Source organism: Antechinus flavipes, chromosome 2 (genome assembly GCF_016432865.1).
Source record: "Antechinus flavipes isolate AdamAnt ecotype Samford, QLD, Australia chromosome 2, AdamAnt_v2, whole genome shotgun sequence".
Lineage (NCBI taxonomy): Eukaryota > Metazoa > Chordata > Mammalia > Dasyuromorphia > Dasyuridae > Antechinus > Antechinus flavipes.
Window position 1 is genome coordinate 551,656,308 of NC_067399.1, and position 20,373 is coordinate 551,676,680.

The following is a 20,373-nucleotide window of genomic DNA, read 5'->3' on the forward strand; positions in this document are numbered from 1 at the left end:
GCTTGGATGACTTTTTCTGTCTTCATCCTCCCTGGCTCATCTTGAAGCTTCTTGTGGTCTTTGTTTGCCATCTTTCGGTGCTCCTCCTGTCCCAGTTTTCTTTCTGGCTCAGCCTTGGTTGCATAGGCCCTCTTCTACTGCAGCAGAGGTTTTACTTGTTGGGTGTACTAGGCCTCTTTTGCTGTCTGATGGAGTACCTAGGGCTGTGGCCTTTCTCACAGTGTTAAAGACATAAAGGATTATTGCTGTTCAGTCATTTCAGCAGTGTCTGACTCTTCATGACCCCATTTGGGGTTTTCTTGGCAAAGATATCAGAATGGTTTGCCATTATTTTATGAAGCTCATTTTACAAATGAGGAAGCTGAGGCAAGCAGGGTTAAATGATTTGGCCAGGGTTACACCCCTAGTGAGGCCAGATTTGAACTTGGAAAGATGAGTCTTCTTGACTTTCAGCCAGAACTCCACTGCACCAGCTAACTATGGAAAGAATATAAAAATACAAAGCATTATAAAGGAAATATTAAAATACTGCAGTTACCAAAATATTTTAAATAAATTCACAGACTCCAAATTAAGAAAACTTTCTCTACTCTCTGGATCATTTCATCATTTTCTGTTGCCTCTCTACATGTAATTCAAATATCTGCATATTCAGCCCCATTATCTTCCCCTGATCTTCAGTCCTTCACCATTTATTTACTGGACATTTCAAACTGGATTTCCCACAGACTTATTAAACTCAACATATTCAGAACTGAACTCATCTCTCCCTACAAACTCTCTTCTCTTCCAGACTTCCCCATTTCTAATGAAGTTGCCACCAACTTTCCAATTTCCCAGGTTTATAATCTCAGCATTATATCCTGCCCTCCTAATTCCTCTTTACCGTAGTATACATACATGTGTGTATGTGTATATCTAGTCACTCGACAAATGTGCCATCTCTACCTTCATGATGTCACTTGTATCTCTTTCTGTTCTCTCAGAAACCTACCATCTTCATTTAGACTTTCATTATGTCTTACCTAGATTATTATAACAGTTTGCTCATTTGTTTCCCTGACTCAGGTCTCTCTCCTATCCTCCCAATCTATCCTATACACTGCTGCCAAAATAATTTTCCTTAAATATGTATCTGACAATGCAGTACCCCTTAACTAGCCAATTCTAGTGCTTTCCTTTTGCTTCTAGGATGAAAGCCCAACCCCTGTATAGCATTTAAAGTCCTATAATCTCTTCTCAGCCTCTCTATTGCCATTAGATGTTATTCCCCCTCCAGCTCCTTGCAATCCAGCCAATCTGGTGTTCTCTTTGTTCCTATACAAGATAGTTCATTTCCCATCTCTTGCCTTTGAACTGTCTATCCTTCATATCTTCATAGCACACACCCTCTTCTTACCTCTGTCTCAGATGTTTCTTCTTTCATAAAGGGAGTTCAAACACAGTATCTTCTGCGTGAAGTCTTTCCTAATCTGGTCCCCCCCAAATATTAGTATTCTCCCCAAACTACTTTGTATTTAGCTTGTTTCTATATATTTGCATTAATTATCTATTTGTATGTGTTTATACTCTTGTTTCATCTATTAGAAAATAAGCTCACTGCAATTTGGAATTACTTCATTCTTTGTATTTACATCTCCAGGACCTACCAGAGTGCCTGACATGTGGTGGGTACTTAATAAATACTTATTGATTCTTGATGGACACATGAGGTGTTTTGTTTTTTTGCTAGGACTTACAAATTCATAGACAAGACATTAGAGACAGTGATGGTAGTGTTTTTTATAGCTACTAATTTGTAGACCAGATTTTAAGAGAGAGAAGGAAAACTAACAAGTGAATAGCTGATTAAGAAAATGGTGAGAATAAGATTTGGATTCCTCAATTACAGTTTAAAGTATAGAATGGTCAAAAGTTGAACATATATTTTGAAGAATGTGCAAACTTTCTAGAGCTTTGCAGCTCTGATTAAAAAGAATATAAAGTGAAAGGAAAGGGGAAAGGGAGAAAACAATCTGCATATGGTTACCAAGCTAAATAACAGACAGAGTAACAGCTGTAATACAAGAAGTTTTGTTGTTAAAAGTCAACCATGAGGGACAAGAATGAAGCTCAAGCTATCTATTGATATAAATATATTCTACAAAGTCATATTAAGAAGTAAGATATATGAGAGCCTAACTCAAGAGAGCAAATGTACTCTTTTAGCTAGTATCAAGACTTGGAATGATAGTACAATCAAGCAATCCCTAGGAAAATATTTTGTCTTCAAAAGGGATAAAATGGGGAATGAAAAAGTGTTGTATATTAAGAACATATATTGTTGGGAATGACTAGAGCAGCAAAACATGGAGGAGAATATTTGTGGAATTTGTGGAAAAAAGGAGTATTCTTTTCTTATATTAGCCTAGAGAGGAGAAAATAATATACATTTCTGTAATATTTTGCTAGGGATACCTTCTTTACAACATCCCTATAATATGGTTATTTGATAGTTCCATGGATCTGTAATCCTTATTACTGTGCTTTTAATGGTATAGAGTTGCTGTGTGATTCCTGTCCATATCCTCCCAATAATCATTCATAAGAAAGCACCTTTTAGAGTAGGGTCCTTTCTCTACTTCTCTTGGTACTGCATAGATAACCAAGGTAATATGCTAATTATCTGTTAATTATGCTTTAGTCTTGCTTCATGACTGACACACTTCCTTTTCTGTTCAAACAATTCCATGATGATTCATTTCATGCTACTCTTATGAACGTTTTTCCATTGGTAATGTTTCTTTTTACTCTTGTTAAACTATAACCACAATTCTTTAGAATGTATCAAATCTAATGGAATTAAATTTAATAAAGAGAAATATGGAGTCCTAACTTGGATTAAATATTATAGCATAAAACATTTTAATTGTCCAAGATCTTGGCCTTCTAGTGATATAATTTTATATAATAGTGATATAATAATAGTATATAAGGATAGCATGATGATTACAACAGCTGACATGAAAGGAAGACATGGAAGTTGGATAGAATATGATATAGTATTGGTTTAAAACTTCTAACATCTAAGCTGAACCAAAAATGAATAGGCTCTCTTGTGACATAATGTTGGCATAATGGATAAAATGCTATGCAGAGTTCAAAACCCTGAGTTTTGTAAGACAAATTACTATCTGCTTGACCTGGACAAATCTCTTAAATTTTTAGACTCAGTTTCTTAATTTGTAAAATTGTTATAACAGTAGTATCTATTTCATAGGATTGTGAGGATCAAATGAAATTATATCTGTTAAGTACTTTGTAAAACTTAAATAAATTATTGTAATTATGTTCTACTTTCATAAGAAGTTTTTACACAAAGGATTATCATATAAGGATATTCCTGTGTAGGTTGTATGAGATGGAATCTGAGGTCCCTTACAAATAAGATTATATAATTCTTTGAAAAAGAATTTATTCATCATTTAGTTAAAAGCTTGAATTTTTAATGTAAAAAAATCATCCCTTTGCTTTAACTATGCATAATACTGAGAACTTTTTCAAGGTGCTTTCATATTTTCATTTTATTCTTTGAATAGCTTTGTGAGGTGGAAAAATAGGTAGCTCTTTTATAATAATAGCTTATATTTATATAGCATTTTATGATTTTTGAAGTACTTTCTATACAATTAAAACATTTAGAACAATTACATAAATCCAGGAATATAATACACTTACACTGATTTCCAACCCAGTGTTCTTTCTATTAGTCATGCTGACTTACAAATATTTTTATATTGATATAATGAAAACCCACTTATCTGAATACAATAAAAGTAGCATGGTATAGTGGAAGCAATAATGAACTTGGAATTAGGAGACCTATTTTAATTTCTGGTTCTATCACTTACTGATTTTGTGACCAAGAGAAGCCATCCAACTTTATACACTAGTTCCTTCCTATGTAGAAGAAGGATAACTACCTGAATACCAGTGCTATTCAAGTCAAATCCATAGGCATTTATAAAATATTCCAGACACTATCCTAAGTGTTGGGATTACAAATTCAGGCAAAAAGAAAGACAATCTCTGCCCTCAATGAGAAAACATGTAAAAAGGGACCCAAAAGTGGAGGAGGAGATGGAAAAGGTACCTATGTGGTGATAGAATGGAAAAGCCATTCAGTCAGAAGTGGAGCTTTAAGAGGAATAAAGGAGTAGTGAGCATGACTGACCTGGACATTTTGCCATTGCCAAAGGATTTTCCAGAAGCTTGGAAGTGAGTTTGGAGAGTCAACAGCAGACCTGAGAAAAGAGTGCTTTAAGAAAAGTATAAAATAATTATGAGCTACTTGATAATTGTATAAATATATTTACATATATTGGATTATTTGCCATCTAGGGAAGGAGGTGGGGGCAAGGGGAGGAAAATTTGGAATATAAGGGTCAGTGTTAAAAAATTATCCATGTTTATGTTTTGAAAATAAAAAGCTTTTAAAAAAATAAAATAATTATGAGCTGCTATTATTAGAAGATTTGGGGCTAGCCACTTTAATCTTTATGTTAGGATCAGTCTTATAAAATCTATTTACTTGATTTTACAGCTGCCTTCTTATATTATTGTATCAAAAAATTAGAGTCCTTTATTCCCTTTTCTCCTTGGTTAATCTTAGAATCAAAAAAATCTGTTTTCCAGTATTAGTTCTACAGTTTTTACTGTACAACAATGGGCAAGTCATTTATTGATACTCTTTAAGTTTCTGCCTTTGTAAATAGTGATAATGGTACTTCTGTTATGTCCTTCAGAGAACCCTTCAAAGGGTTCTTATAAGAAAAACACTTGGTAAACTTTAAATAAAGCATTATGGAAATGAAAGCTATCATTCCTTTCTGTTGCCTTATGAAATCCATGAGATCTTTGCTTTTTTTAAACATAATTTTACTTCTCTTGTCTTAACCCAATACTTCTTGTCATTCAACTTTATACTTAAAGGAAAAATGACAAAGAAACTGAGGAGGTAGAAATTTTTCTCAGTGAACTCCTCCAGGGCTAAATATGAACCAGAAACTAAATCTTAAAGTCTTAGCCCCTGAGAAGGAACTTCAGAGGCCATTGATTACAAAACATACCAACTATCATAGTAATCAGGATTGATTTAATGATTTCCTCTATGTACTTGGCAAATATTTCCTTAACCAAATGATACCATATCTGAAATTCCACTATAGTTATTTATTATCAAGCATACTAATTTGTTAAATCCTGAATGAAACTTCTTTTAAACAACTAATAAATCAGTGTGAACCTGAATTGAAGCATATTTCTTTTAAAGTTTCCGTTTCAAAAATAGGTGTAGCTAAAGGAAAGCACTCTCTTGTGTAAAATTGTGTCACTCCTTTTCTCACTCCCAAAATTTAATTGGTAAAGAATGAATATTATAAAATATTCAAGGAAAAAAACCCAACTAAATTTTCTAACTCTGTACCTGGCTCTTTCTTCTCAGATCTTTGGCTGCTTTTTCTCATTATTTAACATTGGGACTCAGATGCTACTTCTGGCAAAAAGAATAACTCCTACAAATTTCTGGCTCAAACTTGTGGATTTTATGTTTCTATTACTGTGGCTAATTGAGAGTTAACTACTGTGGTGTTTGATAGTATTCGTATAGGAGATAGTATTATCAATAGGAGATAGTATTCAATACCTGATTGAAGACTGCATATTATATAATACACTAATTATTTGATTTTGAAGTAGGTAGATGCCAAATTATAGGGTTTATTTCCTGTCCTAATTTAATTAATTTGAACAAAATTTCATTTGGCTACCATCCCATCAAGCTGCCAGAGTTTTAAAGAATTGTTCAAATTGTAGTGTTCAAAGAGAGTAACAATTAGAACTAAAATTTTATCTCTGGTTTCTTTTGAAATAATTAAATTTCTAGCTTATGCTATAAATTGCCTGAAAATGGCTGCAATTTTTTTTCCCACCAAATTGTCGCCAATATAATCATTTTCAGATACAGACATTGTAATTAGAATACTTGAAACCTGTGTCTGGATATCAGAAATACTTGTGAAGCAAAGGAAACTCAAGAGTGGCATAAAAATCATAGTATAGTAAGAATACCTAAAATTACATCTTTTTAGCATTTTTTGCTGTTTAATTTTGCTATTGAAAATCAATTTTAAACTTTAAATATCAATTATATTTTGTTATATAAATTAGCTATTTTAATTTGTGACAGTTTTTATCATTTTCTATAGATTTTAAATATTTATTTTATTTTATTATTCAGCTTTGGTGAGGAATAAAGCAAAACTATTTAGACTTTATTCTTTGAAAAGATTGGCTCCAAATTTGTGTTTCCTAAAATATGTTTTGTAAGAAGAATTTTCAAGGAGTCTGACTTCATATTCTTTGTCCTTTAATATGACCCTTATAACATGAAACTCTAAAGGAGGTGAAAGTTGTTGCCTGCCACTTCAAAGAGGCTATGGCTTCAAAATGTGGGGGTTTTTTTGTGTGTGGGTGGGTGGGATTGGAGGACCTAACACACAGTAGTTATAATACAGGGGTTTCTTTGGGAAAGGGAATGGGAATCTTTAAGAGCATACTTGCCCTGTCTCATCCTGGAGATTTTGCCAAAGTTCCATGAAGGTAGTGAGAAAGAAAGCAGACTAATAGCATCATACTGTTTGCTTCCTCAATTTGAGAAGCATAACCCTTGAGTCTTTTAGCTAATGGTGAACATTTGCCTCGAGAATGATAACTTAACTTACATGAAATGATGCTGAGTGAAGTGAGAACATTGTACACAGCAACAAGATTATGTGATGAGCTTGGCTCTTTTCAACAATGTGATAATTCAAGGCAATTCCAGAAAACTTCTGATGAGCTATCCGCATCCAGAGAAAAAACTATGAGGACTGAATGTGGATAAAAGCATAGTATTTCTCCTTTTTTTGCTGTTGTTATTGTTTGTTTAGTTGCTTTTTTCTTTCTCATATTTTTCCCCTTTTTATCTGATTTTTCTTGCACAGCATGACAAATGTGGAAATATGTTTAGAAGAATTGCATAATTTAATCTCTATTTATATTATTTACTGTCTAGGAGAGGGGATGGGAAAGAGAGGGGAAAAAAATTGGGAACACAAATGTTTTGCAAGGATGAATGTCAAAAACTATCTTTGCATGCATTTTGAAAAATTAAAAAAAATTTTTTTTATAAAAGAAAAAGAATGCTAACTTTAGGATAATGTCTGCGTGTTACATCAGCAGGTACTCACTCCATGTGGAACATTCAAGAACAACTTTCTAGAGGTTCCACTGCTGACTATAATATTATGTTGATCCCAAACTTTGGATACCAAGTATACAGACTATTGTTAAAAACAATTATTTGCATCTCTGTCTTCATTAGCTTTCTATTAATATTGTCTATAATTCTCTTATTAGCTGGTCAAGTTAGAACCCCGATGCCTTTTATGCATTATGAGTTATTCTTAAGGTTTTTTAGAGTGAGCTAATGCATAGATCAAGAATTGCCGAAGTAGAGCAGAATTTTAAAATTATATAATACTAAAATAATAATTTTGTTTATCTTTTTTTTAATTAGATGCAGCAGCTGTTTTATGAGAACTATGAACAGAACAAAAAGGGTTATATTCGAGACCTGCATAATAGCAAAATCCATCGAGCTATAACTTTACATCCCAACAAAAACCCTCCTTACCAATATAGACTTCACAGCTACATGTTGAGTCGCAAAATAGCTGAACTACGACACCGAACCATACAACTCCACAGAGAAATTGTTCTAATGAGCAAATACAGTAATACAGAGATTCACAAAGAAGATCTCCAGTTGGGAATTCCACCTTCTTTTATGAGGTTTCAGCCACGCCAACGTGAGGAGATTTTAGAATGGGAGTTTCTTACTGGAAAATATTTGTATTCAGCTACTGATGGTCAGCCCCCCAGGAGAGGGATGGACTCTTCTCAGAGAGAAGCTTTGGAAGACATTGTTATGCAAGTCATGGAAATGATCAATGCAAATGCTAAGACCAGGGGGCGAATTATCGATTTCAAGGAAATACAGTATGGTTATCGTAGAGTCAATCCTATGTATGGGGCTGAATACATTCTCGACCTACTACTCCTCTACAAAAAACATAAAGGGAAGAAAATGACTGTTCCTGTTAGAAGGCATGCCTACTTGCAGCAGACCTTCAGCAAGATCCAGTTTATGGAGCACGAAGAAATGGATGCCAAAGAATTGGCCAACAAAATTAACCAGGAATCTGGATCCTTATCTTTTCTCTCAAATTCTCTGAAGATGTTTGTTCCTTTTCAGCTTCCTGGATCAAAAAATGAAAACAAAGAATCCAAAGATACAAAGATAAATATCTTGATTCCTTTGTCTGGACGATTTGACATGTTTGCAAGATTTATGGGGAATTTTGAAAAGACATGTCTCATTCCAAATCAAAGTGTCAAGCTTGTTGTCCTACTCTTCAATTCTGACTCTAATCCAGACAAAGCAAAACAAGTAGAACTGATGAAAGATTATCGTATTAAATATCCTAAAGCTGATATGCAGATTTTGCCGGTTTCTGGAGAATTCTCAAGAGCTCTGGCTCTTGAAGTTGGATCTTCCCAGTTTAATAATGAATCTTTGCTGTTCTTCTGTGATGTTGACCTGGTGTTTACTACAGAGTTTCTCCAACGATGTCGAGCAAATACAGTTTTGGGCCAACAAATATATTTTCCAATTATCTTCAGCCAGTATGATCCAAAGATTGTTTATAGTGGGACAGTTCCCAGTGACAACCATTTTGCCTTCACTCAAAAAACTGGCTTCTGGAGAAACTATGGGTTTGGCATTACTTGTATTTATAAGGGAGATCTTGTTAGAGTAGGTGGCTTCGATGTTTCTATTCAAGGTTGGGGACTTGAGGATGTGGACCTTTTCAACAAAGTGGTTCAAGCTGGTTTGAAGACTTTTAGAAGCCAAGAAGTTGGAGTTGTCCATGTTCACCATCCTGTCTTTTGTGATCCTAATCTTGATCCCAAACAATACAAAATGTGCTTAGGGTCTAAAGCATCAACATATGGATCTACACAGCAGTTGGCTGAATTATGGCTAGAAAAAAATGACCCAACTTATGGGAAAAGCAGCAATAATAATGGCTCAGTGAGGACAGCCTGATGTCCAGCTCTGCTGGATAAGACTCCTTTTTTAATTATCTAATTTATTTTTAAAAATTTTAATATGATAGGTCATTTTTGAAGTCCACACAAGGATATATTTTAGAAGTGATTTTCTTATAAAGAACTCCTTAGAGACTGAGCTTTTTGAACAAAAATGTGATCAATATTTGCCTTTGAACACATCTTGTTGAACATTATGTAGCAACCCTGCATAATTGTGACTTGAAATAGAACTCTGATGAACAAAAAAAAAAAAAAAATTTTTAACCTTTTCATTCCAGACTTCTTTGCTATGGTTCTATAGTGGAGAACATGAACATTAATGCAAAGTATTATTGTAACAAAACACTGTATCTTTGGTAAATGTTCTGTTGTGACTGTTAACATTGCACAGATTCTACCTTTTTTTCTTTTTCAAAAAAGATTTTTATTTTTTAAAAAGCCATTACATGTTCAAGTTTATAAAATAAGGAAGTATGACAGTAGCTGTGTCATTATCTTCAAAATTACATTTCACCTAAACTGTAATTTTGTTGTGATCATGTAACTTTGGGGGAAGGGTAAGTGGAAGTGGAAAAAGCACAATATGTTATGTGGTTATTCATAGTAATTTATTTGGCATTAAGTCCTAAATGGATTTGAATCATATTACAAGGGAAATTTAGTATTTCTCCTTTCCTGGTCTTTTACTTTAGAGCTAAAAGGCAATATGTTAATATTTAGTCTGGCAAAGCAAAATTATCGTTGCAAATTTAAAGTATATAAGTAAACTTTAAAAAAATTTCCCTCCCTAATGAGTACATTGGGGGAAAAATATACAGTGTTCTGTATTTCTAACTGCATTCACTTTATCCCATTTGTGTTATGTTGAAGATGATTATTTCATTCTTTGAAAACTGCTTTATTTTTCTGTATCTGATATACATTTTAATTTATTTAATAACCATGGCATAGATTCTTGTCCTATTTTTGAATGCCTGTTAGTCATTAATATTTGTGTGTATTAGGAGTTTTTTAAAAATCACTGTTAGTGTATGTCTTCTTTGCAGTAAACTGATCTCCAAAGAGTTTTTTTGAAAAGTTTTTTTTTTCCTCCCACTTATAATTTGTAGTCTTTCCATTTTACAAATTAAGTGATTTTGAACATTTTTGGTGCTCACACATTAAAAGAAAACAAGTCAAATGGATCTGTATATGATTGCATCAGAAAATTTAAATTTGTTTTAAAATTACAGGTTGAATGTGCCTTAATGAAAGGAAATTTTTTTTTCATTTAAAGTTCAGACAGTGATAGAATTGCCATTTTAATTCATATGTGTAAATATAGCTGGTTGCTCAGATGGAAAAATAAACTAGTGAATGATATATTTTTTTTATTTTATTTACTAGCACCATTTAGTCTCATTATTCCTAGTTTACATGAAGAATCTTATTACATTTGGAGAGAAGAAGAGATAGCATACTTATTTTAAAGACTGACCAATGATAAAATGATTCCTTGAGCTGTAGTTTTTGTGTGAAACTAATTTATAAGTACTTTTTTCCATGCATTTATTCATGGAATGAACTGTCCCTTTGTCTCTTCCCCATACTATCTAGTTTACTCTGTATTCTTGAGAGTTTTATGATAGAGCTGTAGGATAAATTACATATTGTTGGCTTATATAATCCAATAATAAAGTAACATTATACAGTGAGACCTTTGGTGCCAGGGCTTAGTAAACTTTTATAAGAGTATTAAACTCCCAGAATAGATATTTATAGTATAATTACTGTCAAATCCCAAGATAATGATACTGTATTTCAATAGGAATTGCTATAATTCAATATAATTGACAATCTTTTTTAATGACAAATTTTAGCCTTTCCCAGGAAAGAACAGATTTAAAAAACTCTTAATGAATAAAAAGAACTGCATATTGTTATTCATTCTGACAAAGTAATTTAATTCCCCTCTTCCTTTCCTCTTCATAATAAATTGTAGAACTTCAAAGAAATGAGATTTGGGGGACATAGGGTGGTTATATTTTGTTCTTTTTAAAACTGATTAATAATTTGATATTAATCTTTGTCAAATCTAGATAAGGTTTGATGGTCACATTCACCTTGATACCTTGTGTTTGAGGTTGCCAAAAATTGTCTTCCATAAATGAAAACACAAGATAAAATTATTCTCATATAAAAGTTAGTGTATATTCTAGTACACATGGTTCTAAAGGTGGAACTTCAGCGTCAAATGTATATTTAGTTAATTTGGGGAAAATATACCTGAGTTCTTTGTGATCTCTAGTAAGTTTTTCCTCCCAAAGCAGTATCAAACTTAAATCGAAACAGGATCACTAATAACCCCTCTGCAGACTACATATTGACTTAGAATATAAAAACATCTATATTCTATTATATTTTTATTTATTTTGTTAAATATTTGCCAATTTCAGTTTTAATCTGGTTCAGCATCTGGGGGTTATATGTTTAACACTTCTGATCCAACATCTAAATAGTTTTAGGGCGTTAAGTTGCTATTTAGGGAATTGCTATTATTGTTATCAGATGTTATTCTCATCAAATACAAGAATTAGTGCTTTCTACTTTCACTGCCTCTCAAGATAAATTAAAATCCTTACAGAAGTCTCTCACCAGGACCTGAGGCTTTCTCAAATTCCAGGGCAGTAGTTAATCTCAGGCACTGTGGTTTTTCTCTTTCAAATCTGGACCACAGTTCACCAACATCTGTGCCATAGGGTAACATTAGGGAGGTAATTAGCCCCTGTAGCCCCTGTTAAATAGTTTATTCTTTTAGAAAAGGTTAAGTATTAATTTCTTTGAAGCCATTTGTATTCATTCTGTCTGGAATTGGGCGTGGAATAAATTTTCTAAGTGGCACAATACCAGTGTCCAAGACTTCTTGCATTGGGAGTAAGGAGATTATGACCTTAAGCTAGAACTCTTCCCCTCTGTTCTTTTTAGTTTTCTCATCTGTTAAAGAAGAGGATTACATTTGTTAACTAATCTTTCCAACTTAAGCTTTTGTGTTACTATGCATATGTGGTAGCATGTCCAGTTGTGCTATTATTGCAGAATAGAAAATGGAATTATACTTTGCAGTAAGCAAATTTCAGGCAGACGTTAGTAATCTATCATTCCCCATGAAAGTGATCTCTTCTGAAGTAATTTTTTTTTTCACTTTGGCAGAGGGCCAAGATCAACATTTAAGCTTAGATCAAGACTTACATGTCTAAATCTTACATGTCTAAATATTTTTGAAAATGTCAGCGTATCCGACCATCTAACTATGAAAGCAGTCAAGTGGACCTGTGGAAAATATGTTTCTTTACCTTTGTGTTTTAGAGAAGAATAACTGAAAAAAAAAATCATTGTCCAGGAGAAAAGATAATGAAATATACCTCTCTCCAGATTTGTGCCTTAGGAAACAGCTTTGTGAATAGCTTATAGTGTGTCAAGAGTGTTAGGTAGTCCAGAGATGAGAAAAGGAGAGAAGAAAAAAATTGTTAAATGTGCGTTGGGGCAGTATAAAATTTGAAACTAAGAAAAAATTGAAAAAATACAATTTTTTTCTTTCCCTGGATTAATCAGATGTCTTATTTATCAGCCAAACTGAGAAATTCTTTTTAAATATGTGAGCAAAGTCTATCTTATGCCTCCTTCCTGCCCAACCTTCCTACCACATCTCAACCAAACCTTCCAATTCACAAGGCCATAGGGCAATAATGCACAGAACTGCTATTTCTCTCTTTCTTAATAGCAAATAAGGAAGTAGGGGTGTTTCTCGTAAATTGTTTTTTGAATTCTTTATTTTCTGATTTTTTCTGAATTCTTTATTCCTAATTTTATTGTCGTCTTTATCTGATCTCTTTTTTCCCTAATATTTCTATATTCATTTACATATTTGATGTGCAATACACATCATTTCCCCCCTTAATCTTGCTTTCTTGAGATTTTACAAACATGTTGATCTTTTCCCTCTGTGTAGCCAATCCTTTTTCATTCCCTTTAGTAAGATGCGTGTGTCAGTAAAAGGAAATTTTTTAAAGTCTTTTATTTTCCCATTAGAAAAACTTTCTGCTAAGGATGTTTTTGAGGACTGAACTGATACTTCCAAACTTGTGCCCAAAGTTTGGATCCCATCACTTATAAAACAAGGATTCCATTCTCCAGAGGACAAACCTCTGAATCTTATTGGTACTGTCTTTTCACAAGGCTGTTGTTATGTATCATGATGTTGAGAGTTTATACAGATTAAGAAATACCAGCATGCCCTTTTACACTTTTTTTTCCTCCCAACTGAAAATAATGCATCCTCTTAACTTCATTAAATAGTCCTGGGGAATTAAACTATATTAATGTTATAAATTGATAACTGGCATCATAGGTTGATAAAGTAGGTTATGAATGCTAAAATATGAAAGTCACACTACAATGTCGCTTTATGTGATGATAAAGTGTATTGTATTTTCTTTACTCCAAGAATTTACCTGCTATGCTTCCTTCAGTTTTTAGTACCCACAGGGGAAAAAAAGAAAGCTTCATTTTTGCTGGAGTTAAAATATTGCTTAAAACAAAAATCTACTTAGTCTGAAATATTTTTTATTGACGTAACCTCACATTGCTATGTAGTAAATTAGATTAAATCAATTAAATCATTTTGCATGACTAGTAGTAGAAAAGTGCTTCACTGTGTGGCCACTCTGTTAATGACTTAACAACTTTTTGAAAGGATTGTTTGATATTTGTTGGGGCTAAGGGTGGGTGGGATTTTTCACTATCTGTATGATAAATGAAAGTACACATTCAAAGCAAATTAGGGGTTTGCATGTAATTAATGCAATAAAACAATATAAACATCTGTTATTTGGTATTAAAAATATTACATTAAATTTAAAGTTAATTATTCCAATTGTCAGGTTCATCATTTCCTAACTTAATGCCCATAATATCTTGTTTCAACATTTTAGCTATTCCTCCTTTAAAATGGTGTGTTGTTAACTATTTGACCCCTTTTTTGTTGTTGTTGTTCTAAATCTTTGATATATCTGTGTAGAAGCTCCCTACACCAATGCAAATGGCCAGCTCTTTATAACTTAGTCTTACGAGAGTGATCTGGAAGCACTAGAGAGATTGTAACCTTCTCCAGTCACACACTGTCTCAAAGACAGTACCCAGATCTTATTCTAAAATCTACTTTAGTTCACTAATCCATGCTGCCTCTCACACACCATTTGTTATTCCTTTTTTAAAAAATAAGTTTATTATTATTATTGCTGAAGCAATTGGGGTTGAGTGACTTGCCCTAGGATCACACAGCTAGAAAGTGTTGTATCTGAAACAGATTTGAACTCAGGGCCTCCTGACTTCAGGATTGGTTCTCTATCCACTGTGCTACTTAGCTAACCCCTGGTTATTCCTAATTTTAAATAAATAAACATGAAAGTTTAATGTATCATTTAGTACTAAAATTTTGTCAAATTCTAGATCCATTTTAAAGTGGATTTAATTTTCTTGGATTCATTTGTCTGGTAAGTTATCATTATAAAAAAATTTGCTTATTTGTGAATTGCTCATAGTTTATTAATCTTGGGTACCAAATCTGGTTGTATATTGTAAAATGAACTGTTCATCCAAGTTTACTTTAAGGAAAACATTTTTTAGCTAAATCTAGAGTGATTCCAAAACTCATGAATCTACAACCAAGGTTGGGTCTTTCTTGGTTGATTTTTTCTTGGTGACAAGAGAGTTTACTTAAGACAAAACCAAAAATTCATGCCTTGAAATGCCTATAAGATGTAAGTCTAAAGCAAAAGCAACATAGAGCCTTTATTCTAAATCCCAAAATTAGTGGTAGAGAGAATTTGACATTTAGTAATTCTGTTGTCAGTTTGAATCCTCTAATATTTAATTTAACTACATATGACAATTACATTTATTTCAAAATATTTTAGTGATACATTTTTTGTTCCATATACTTAGGTAAATGCCTTCAAATAAAAAGATGAAAATTCATGCAGAGAATTTCAGTTAAATACATCATATCTTTAAAAAGACAACAATGCAAATTGACTCATTTATCACAACATTTCAGTCAGTATAAAGCAAGAGAAAAGCAAATGGATACATTGATAACCCAGTGGATGAAAAGAAGCAAGTTCCAGGCAGATGAGACTGTGAAAGGAATGAGGCACATATACAGCTGTATTCCCTCTCTAGAAGCACTTTATCTTGTGGAGAACCACAAAGAAAGAACTGAGAGATTTTTGAAGCCAAGTTAAATCCCAAGTCACAGAACTACAGAAATGGTAAATCAATATAAAAAGGATTTCCTTCTAGAGTTCAGAAAATGCTTAAAAAAAAAAAAAAAAAAGGCATGAATGAGATCATCATAGTGAATGGGTGTTAAGAGATATGTTATAAAGAGATGAATTCCCTCTTCACTAATGTCAGAAGTGATTCTGATTCTCAGCATATGTGTGTTTTATTAAAATACATAATAGGCTTTCCTACAGATATATATACATTGTCCTCTTCAGGGGGTGAAGTGACATTCAGTTTATATTTATCTTTTGTTGTTCACTTTTCAGTCGTATATGATTACCACATTTTAGGGTTTTCTTGGCAAAGATACTGAAATAGTTTGCCATTTCCTTCTCCAGCTTATTTTACAGATGAGGAAACCAAGGCAAACAAGGTTAAATTATTTCTCCAAGATCATATTAGCTAGTAAGAGTCTGAGGCCAGATTTAAATTCAGGAAGATGTTGTCTTCACTCTTCACTTCATCACTCCATCCATTGCACCACCTAGATGTTTTTGTTTTAAGATTGATTGCGTTTTCTAAGCAAGTTGCAAAGATCTTTTTTTTAAATTCTAAAATAGCGGCATTTGCCTATCACTTTTTGTTTATAACCTATGGCATTAAGATACCTGTAAATAATAATAAGCACTAGAGAAGTTGAATGCCTTCCTTCAAAATTTTTATGTTGTCACCTATTCTAATTAGTCACAATTAAGCTCTCCCCAGTTTGATCAGTACCAGTAATCCATTAATATTTATTCACTATTCTCATTTGATCATTATTTTCCATGAACTAGCTCCATTATGCTATTGGGAGGGAAGATATACAAACCTGTATCATAAGAGGTGTTTACCTGCTTCATATTAGAATGGATGTTTCTTCAGAGAGGGGTCTCATGCCAGCCAATAGGATATTTAAAGATTTATTACTTTACTCCCTCCAATGTTCTTACTCTAAAATCTGCTTTCATATTCACTATTCCTTGCTGCCTTTCACACTTAATTCTAAATAAGTAAATGTGAGAGAAAGTTGAACATATTCTTTAGTGCTAAAATTTTGTTAAACTCTAGAATCCATTTAAGAATGAATTAATTGATCTTGGATTTATTTGTCTGATAGTTTATCATCTTCAAGGATTCAAGAGCAGCCCTTTAGATCTATCTATGTTACTAGAGAAGACAATGGCAAAAAGGGTGAAGATGCAGAGATATTGACATATGATTTGTGTTCTCATTGGGATCTCTGTTTATGCAGTTGACTCAATAAGGGACCAGATTGTTTCCAAATCACATTACATATGTTTTCTTGATGATTAAGAAACCCAAACTTGGGTATTTCTTGTTGGAAATAGGTCTCCCTCTTTATTCTGAAAGGAGAAACCAAGTTCAGACAATTTCATAGTTAAATGGGTTCTGACATGACCTATTTTATGTTATAATGAAAAATATAATGTAATTTTATCATAACAGCATTTTGAAAACACAGTTTGTTGCTAAGTAAAAGCAGTCCTAAAAGAGAAAGTTTCACACAGAGAGACAGAAATGTAGATAGATTGATGCTATAGAAAGTGATTATTTTGTTAGTAGAGGAGGATTGTTGCTCAAATATGGGGAGGTGACCAATTTGGAATAAAAAATTCAACAAACTTTGCCATTAGAAAAATTAATATTATGAGGATCAATTCTGATGGACCTGGCCATCTTCAGCAATTGAGATGAACCAAATCAGTTCCAATGGAGCAGTAATGAACTGAACCACTACACTCAGTGAAAGAATTCTGGGAGATGACATAAGAACATTGCATAGAATTCCCAATTCCTATATTTTTGTCCGCCTGCATTTTTGATTTCCTTCACAGGCTAATTGTACACTATTTCAGAGTCTGATTCTCTTTGTACAGCAAAACAATGGTTTGGACATGTATACTTATTGTGTATCTAATTTATACTTTAACATATTTAACATATATTGATCATCCTGCCATCTAGGGGAGGAGGTGGGAGGAAGGAGGGGAAAAATTGGAACAAAAGGTTTGGCAATTGTCAATGCTGTAAAATTACCAATCCATATAACTTGTAAATAAAAAGCTATTTAAAAAAAAAGAAAAACTAATATAAATATCTGAGACAAGAAAATTTTACAACCAATAGAGATTTTTATCATGAGTCATTGGCCCTCTTATTTAAAAAAAAAAAATAGATTGGGAGAGGAGAGGCTTTTTCAGTGCAAAAAGTGATGCCATCCGGACAAAAAAAGAAGAGGAAAGGATGCTTTTCTTAAAGCTTATTGTAAAAGCTGCTATTTGCAATGCAACATACTCAGGATCATATTAAATTTCATTTAGTCAGCCCTACTTGATAGCCTCTGTCTTGCAGACAAAGCTTTTTTATGTGTTCAGTAATGAGGAGAAATTAGCATTCTGTGGTACTCTGCAGGGAAGCAATAGGAACCTCTACTGAGCACAAAATGATAGTTACACTATACATTCTGATTCTCTTTTAGAGTTGAGTTCTTCAGTTTAATGTATTTCCACTGATGCATGGATCTGCAGTGATATCAAACTGTTTTCTTAAGCAGATGAATGTTTCTGTGTCATCAAATTCTCATTTTTAGGTGAAAAGCTATAATTTGTAGTAAATAGTGTAATAAGCTCATTTCTATAAGAACTGGATATACAGGAAATTGATATCCTATTTGGAATCTTTGGAAATCCTACTTGTCCTATAAAACCCAGTCCAAAAGACTCTTCCCTGATCACTTCTCCCATCTAGTAATCTTTCTTTCTGTTCCAAAATAATACTTTGTTTGCATTTTCTTACATAATATTGTGTATGTGTATCATCATCAAACCCTTTAATATTTGAGTATGTTAACACATTATTCCCCTACTAAACTGTAAACTCCATGAGGGCAATCACCATGTTTTATTAAAGTTCTGCCTTCCAAGTCTGTAGCATAGTGTTTTTTGCATATATATTTCAATATTTTAATGGATCTATGATCTCATCAGTGAGGATGCTCTCATGGCACAAATCACAACTTTTCCCATGTGTTTTTCCTCCTATGTGATTCTTGTTCATGTTCTCACATAAATACTCCCTAAAGAAGAAGCAACTTGATGAACTGTGAAGTTTTCTCTAGGTCTTTTTGCATTCCTTGGATTCCATGTGACACCCCAATTTTTAATCTGCTATCCTTCAGTTCATTATAAAGTGGTACCTCTCCTTTTCTAATCATGTATCTCATAATAAATTTTATGCTCCTTATTGCTTGCAAGTCATCATTAGTAATATTTTCCATCTTGCATTTAATCTCTCCATTGCCCTTTGGAGACACCTGTAATTTTTATGTTTTTGCAATCATGATATTCTGTAATTCACAGCCATATGATATTACCAGAAAAATAATGGTAGTGAAAATATGGGATTTTGTTCTCTCACAAGTAGATAGTTCTGTGCAATTTTGTGAGCAATCTAGCTTACTTTTTTCCTCCTGCTTAGATCTAGTACCAGCTTATCCTTCTAAAGTGACTGCCCAAGATAAATATATTAACAGAGTTAATTGAATGGAGTTATCATATAGCCATATAATATAGTCTGGGCATTCTTATATACTTAATTTTGTTTTGTTTTGTTTTTCCTGCATGAATTGTTTTACTGATCTCTTTCGAGCAATAGGAATTTGATTGAAAAAGTCCTATAGTACTGTAGGGCTTTATACAGTCAGTACAGTAACTATTAGCTAACACAAACATCTGTAAGATATCTGTAGGAAGCATACTTCCCTCTGACTCCACACAACAACTTCCATAATAGGGAAAAACACCTTTAGTCCACCAACATGTTACCCTGTTTTTGTTTCATAATATTTATAGAGCTTTATAAAGCAAAGCTGTTTTGGTAATTCCATTAATAAAAGAATATTCTATGTTCTTGCCCTAAAATATACAAACCCTTTATGTTAAAAAAAAAAAAAAAAAACTTTACATTTTGCTGTACCAAATTAAGTAAAATGCCCTTTGACCATCAATAATCGATAGGTGCAATGAAATCTTTTCCTCTGACTTTGATGTCAATTGTGTTTGTATGAATGTCATCTGATTTAGAAAATATTTTTGCAAACTTTTGCCTCTTTCCTCATATTTTCAACATGTCTTTAATGCAGCTGAGATCATCCTAATAAAGATTTTACAAAAATCAAAAAATTGGCGTGTAAGTTGGTAGTTCTGTCTTCTCCATTCACTTTTTTTGGTGTTCCTATCATCTGTGACTTTTTCCAATCGTATCATCAACCCCTCTTTCAAATATCTTGAAAATCAGTCCTTAAGTGCTTTTTAAATTGTCTCTTTGTTTCAAAGCTGCCCCATTTGTCAGTGTCTTCTTCTGAATCTCCTGTTCTTTTCTGTGTTTTAAAAATACTTCAGTGATATTTCCTCCCTTTCTTCTTTCCTTTCTTCCTCCCTTCCTTCTTTCTTTCTTTCCTTCTGCACATTATTAATGTCCAAAAAATGCATATCTCAAACAGCCACTGTAGTGTCCCACTTTTCTGAAAGGTAATTGACAGCATGCTTCCTTATCAGTCTTCTAAAATAGTGATAATTTTTCATTTTGCAGATAATGAAATTTGTGAAACAGTGATTAAATGAGTTGTAAAAAGCAGAATTAGGAATTGAACCCAAGGCCCATGACTCTAAATCCATTGCTCTTTGAGACATGATTCTTGGATTATAGACGTAAAACCAAGAGGGACATTAATCCAACCTCATCTTTCTTTCTTTTTTTTTTATAATAGCTTTTTATTTTTCCAAATATATACAAAGATGGCTTTCGACATTTATCTTTGCAAAACCTTGTGTTCCAATTTTTTTCTCCCTC

At 32.9% G+C, this 20,373-nt stretch overlaps 1 protein-coding gene across 1 annotated transcript in view; it reads left to right on the plus strand.

Annotated features, from left to right (window-relative positions):
• The window catches only part of CHSY1 (chondroitin sulfate synthase 1), an 84,024-nt gene extending 73,467 nt beyond the window's left edge, over nucleotides 1–10,557 (plus strand). The window contains exon 3 of the mRNA XM_051980978.1: nucleotides 7,598–10,557. Coding sequence (XP_051836938.1) covers nucleotides 7,598–9,190 — 1,593 coding nt within the window. The 3' untranslated portion in view covers nucleotides 9,191–10,557. The remainder of the gene's footprint in view (nucleotides 1–7,597) is intronic.
• Nucleotides 10,558–20,373: the final 9,816 nt, after the last annotated feature.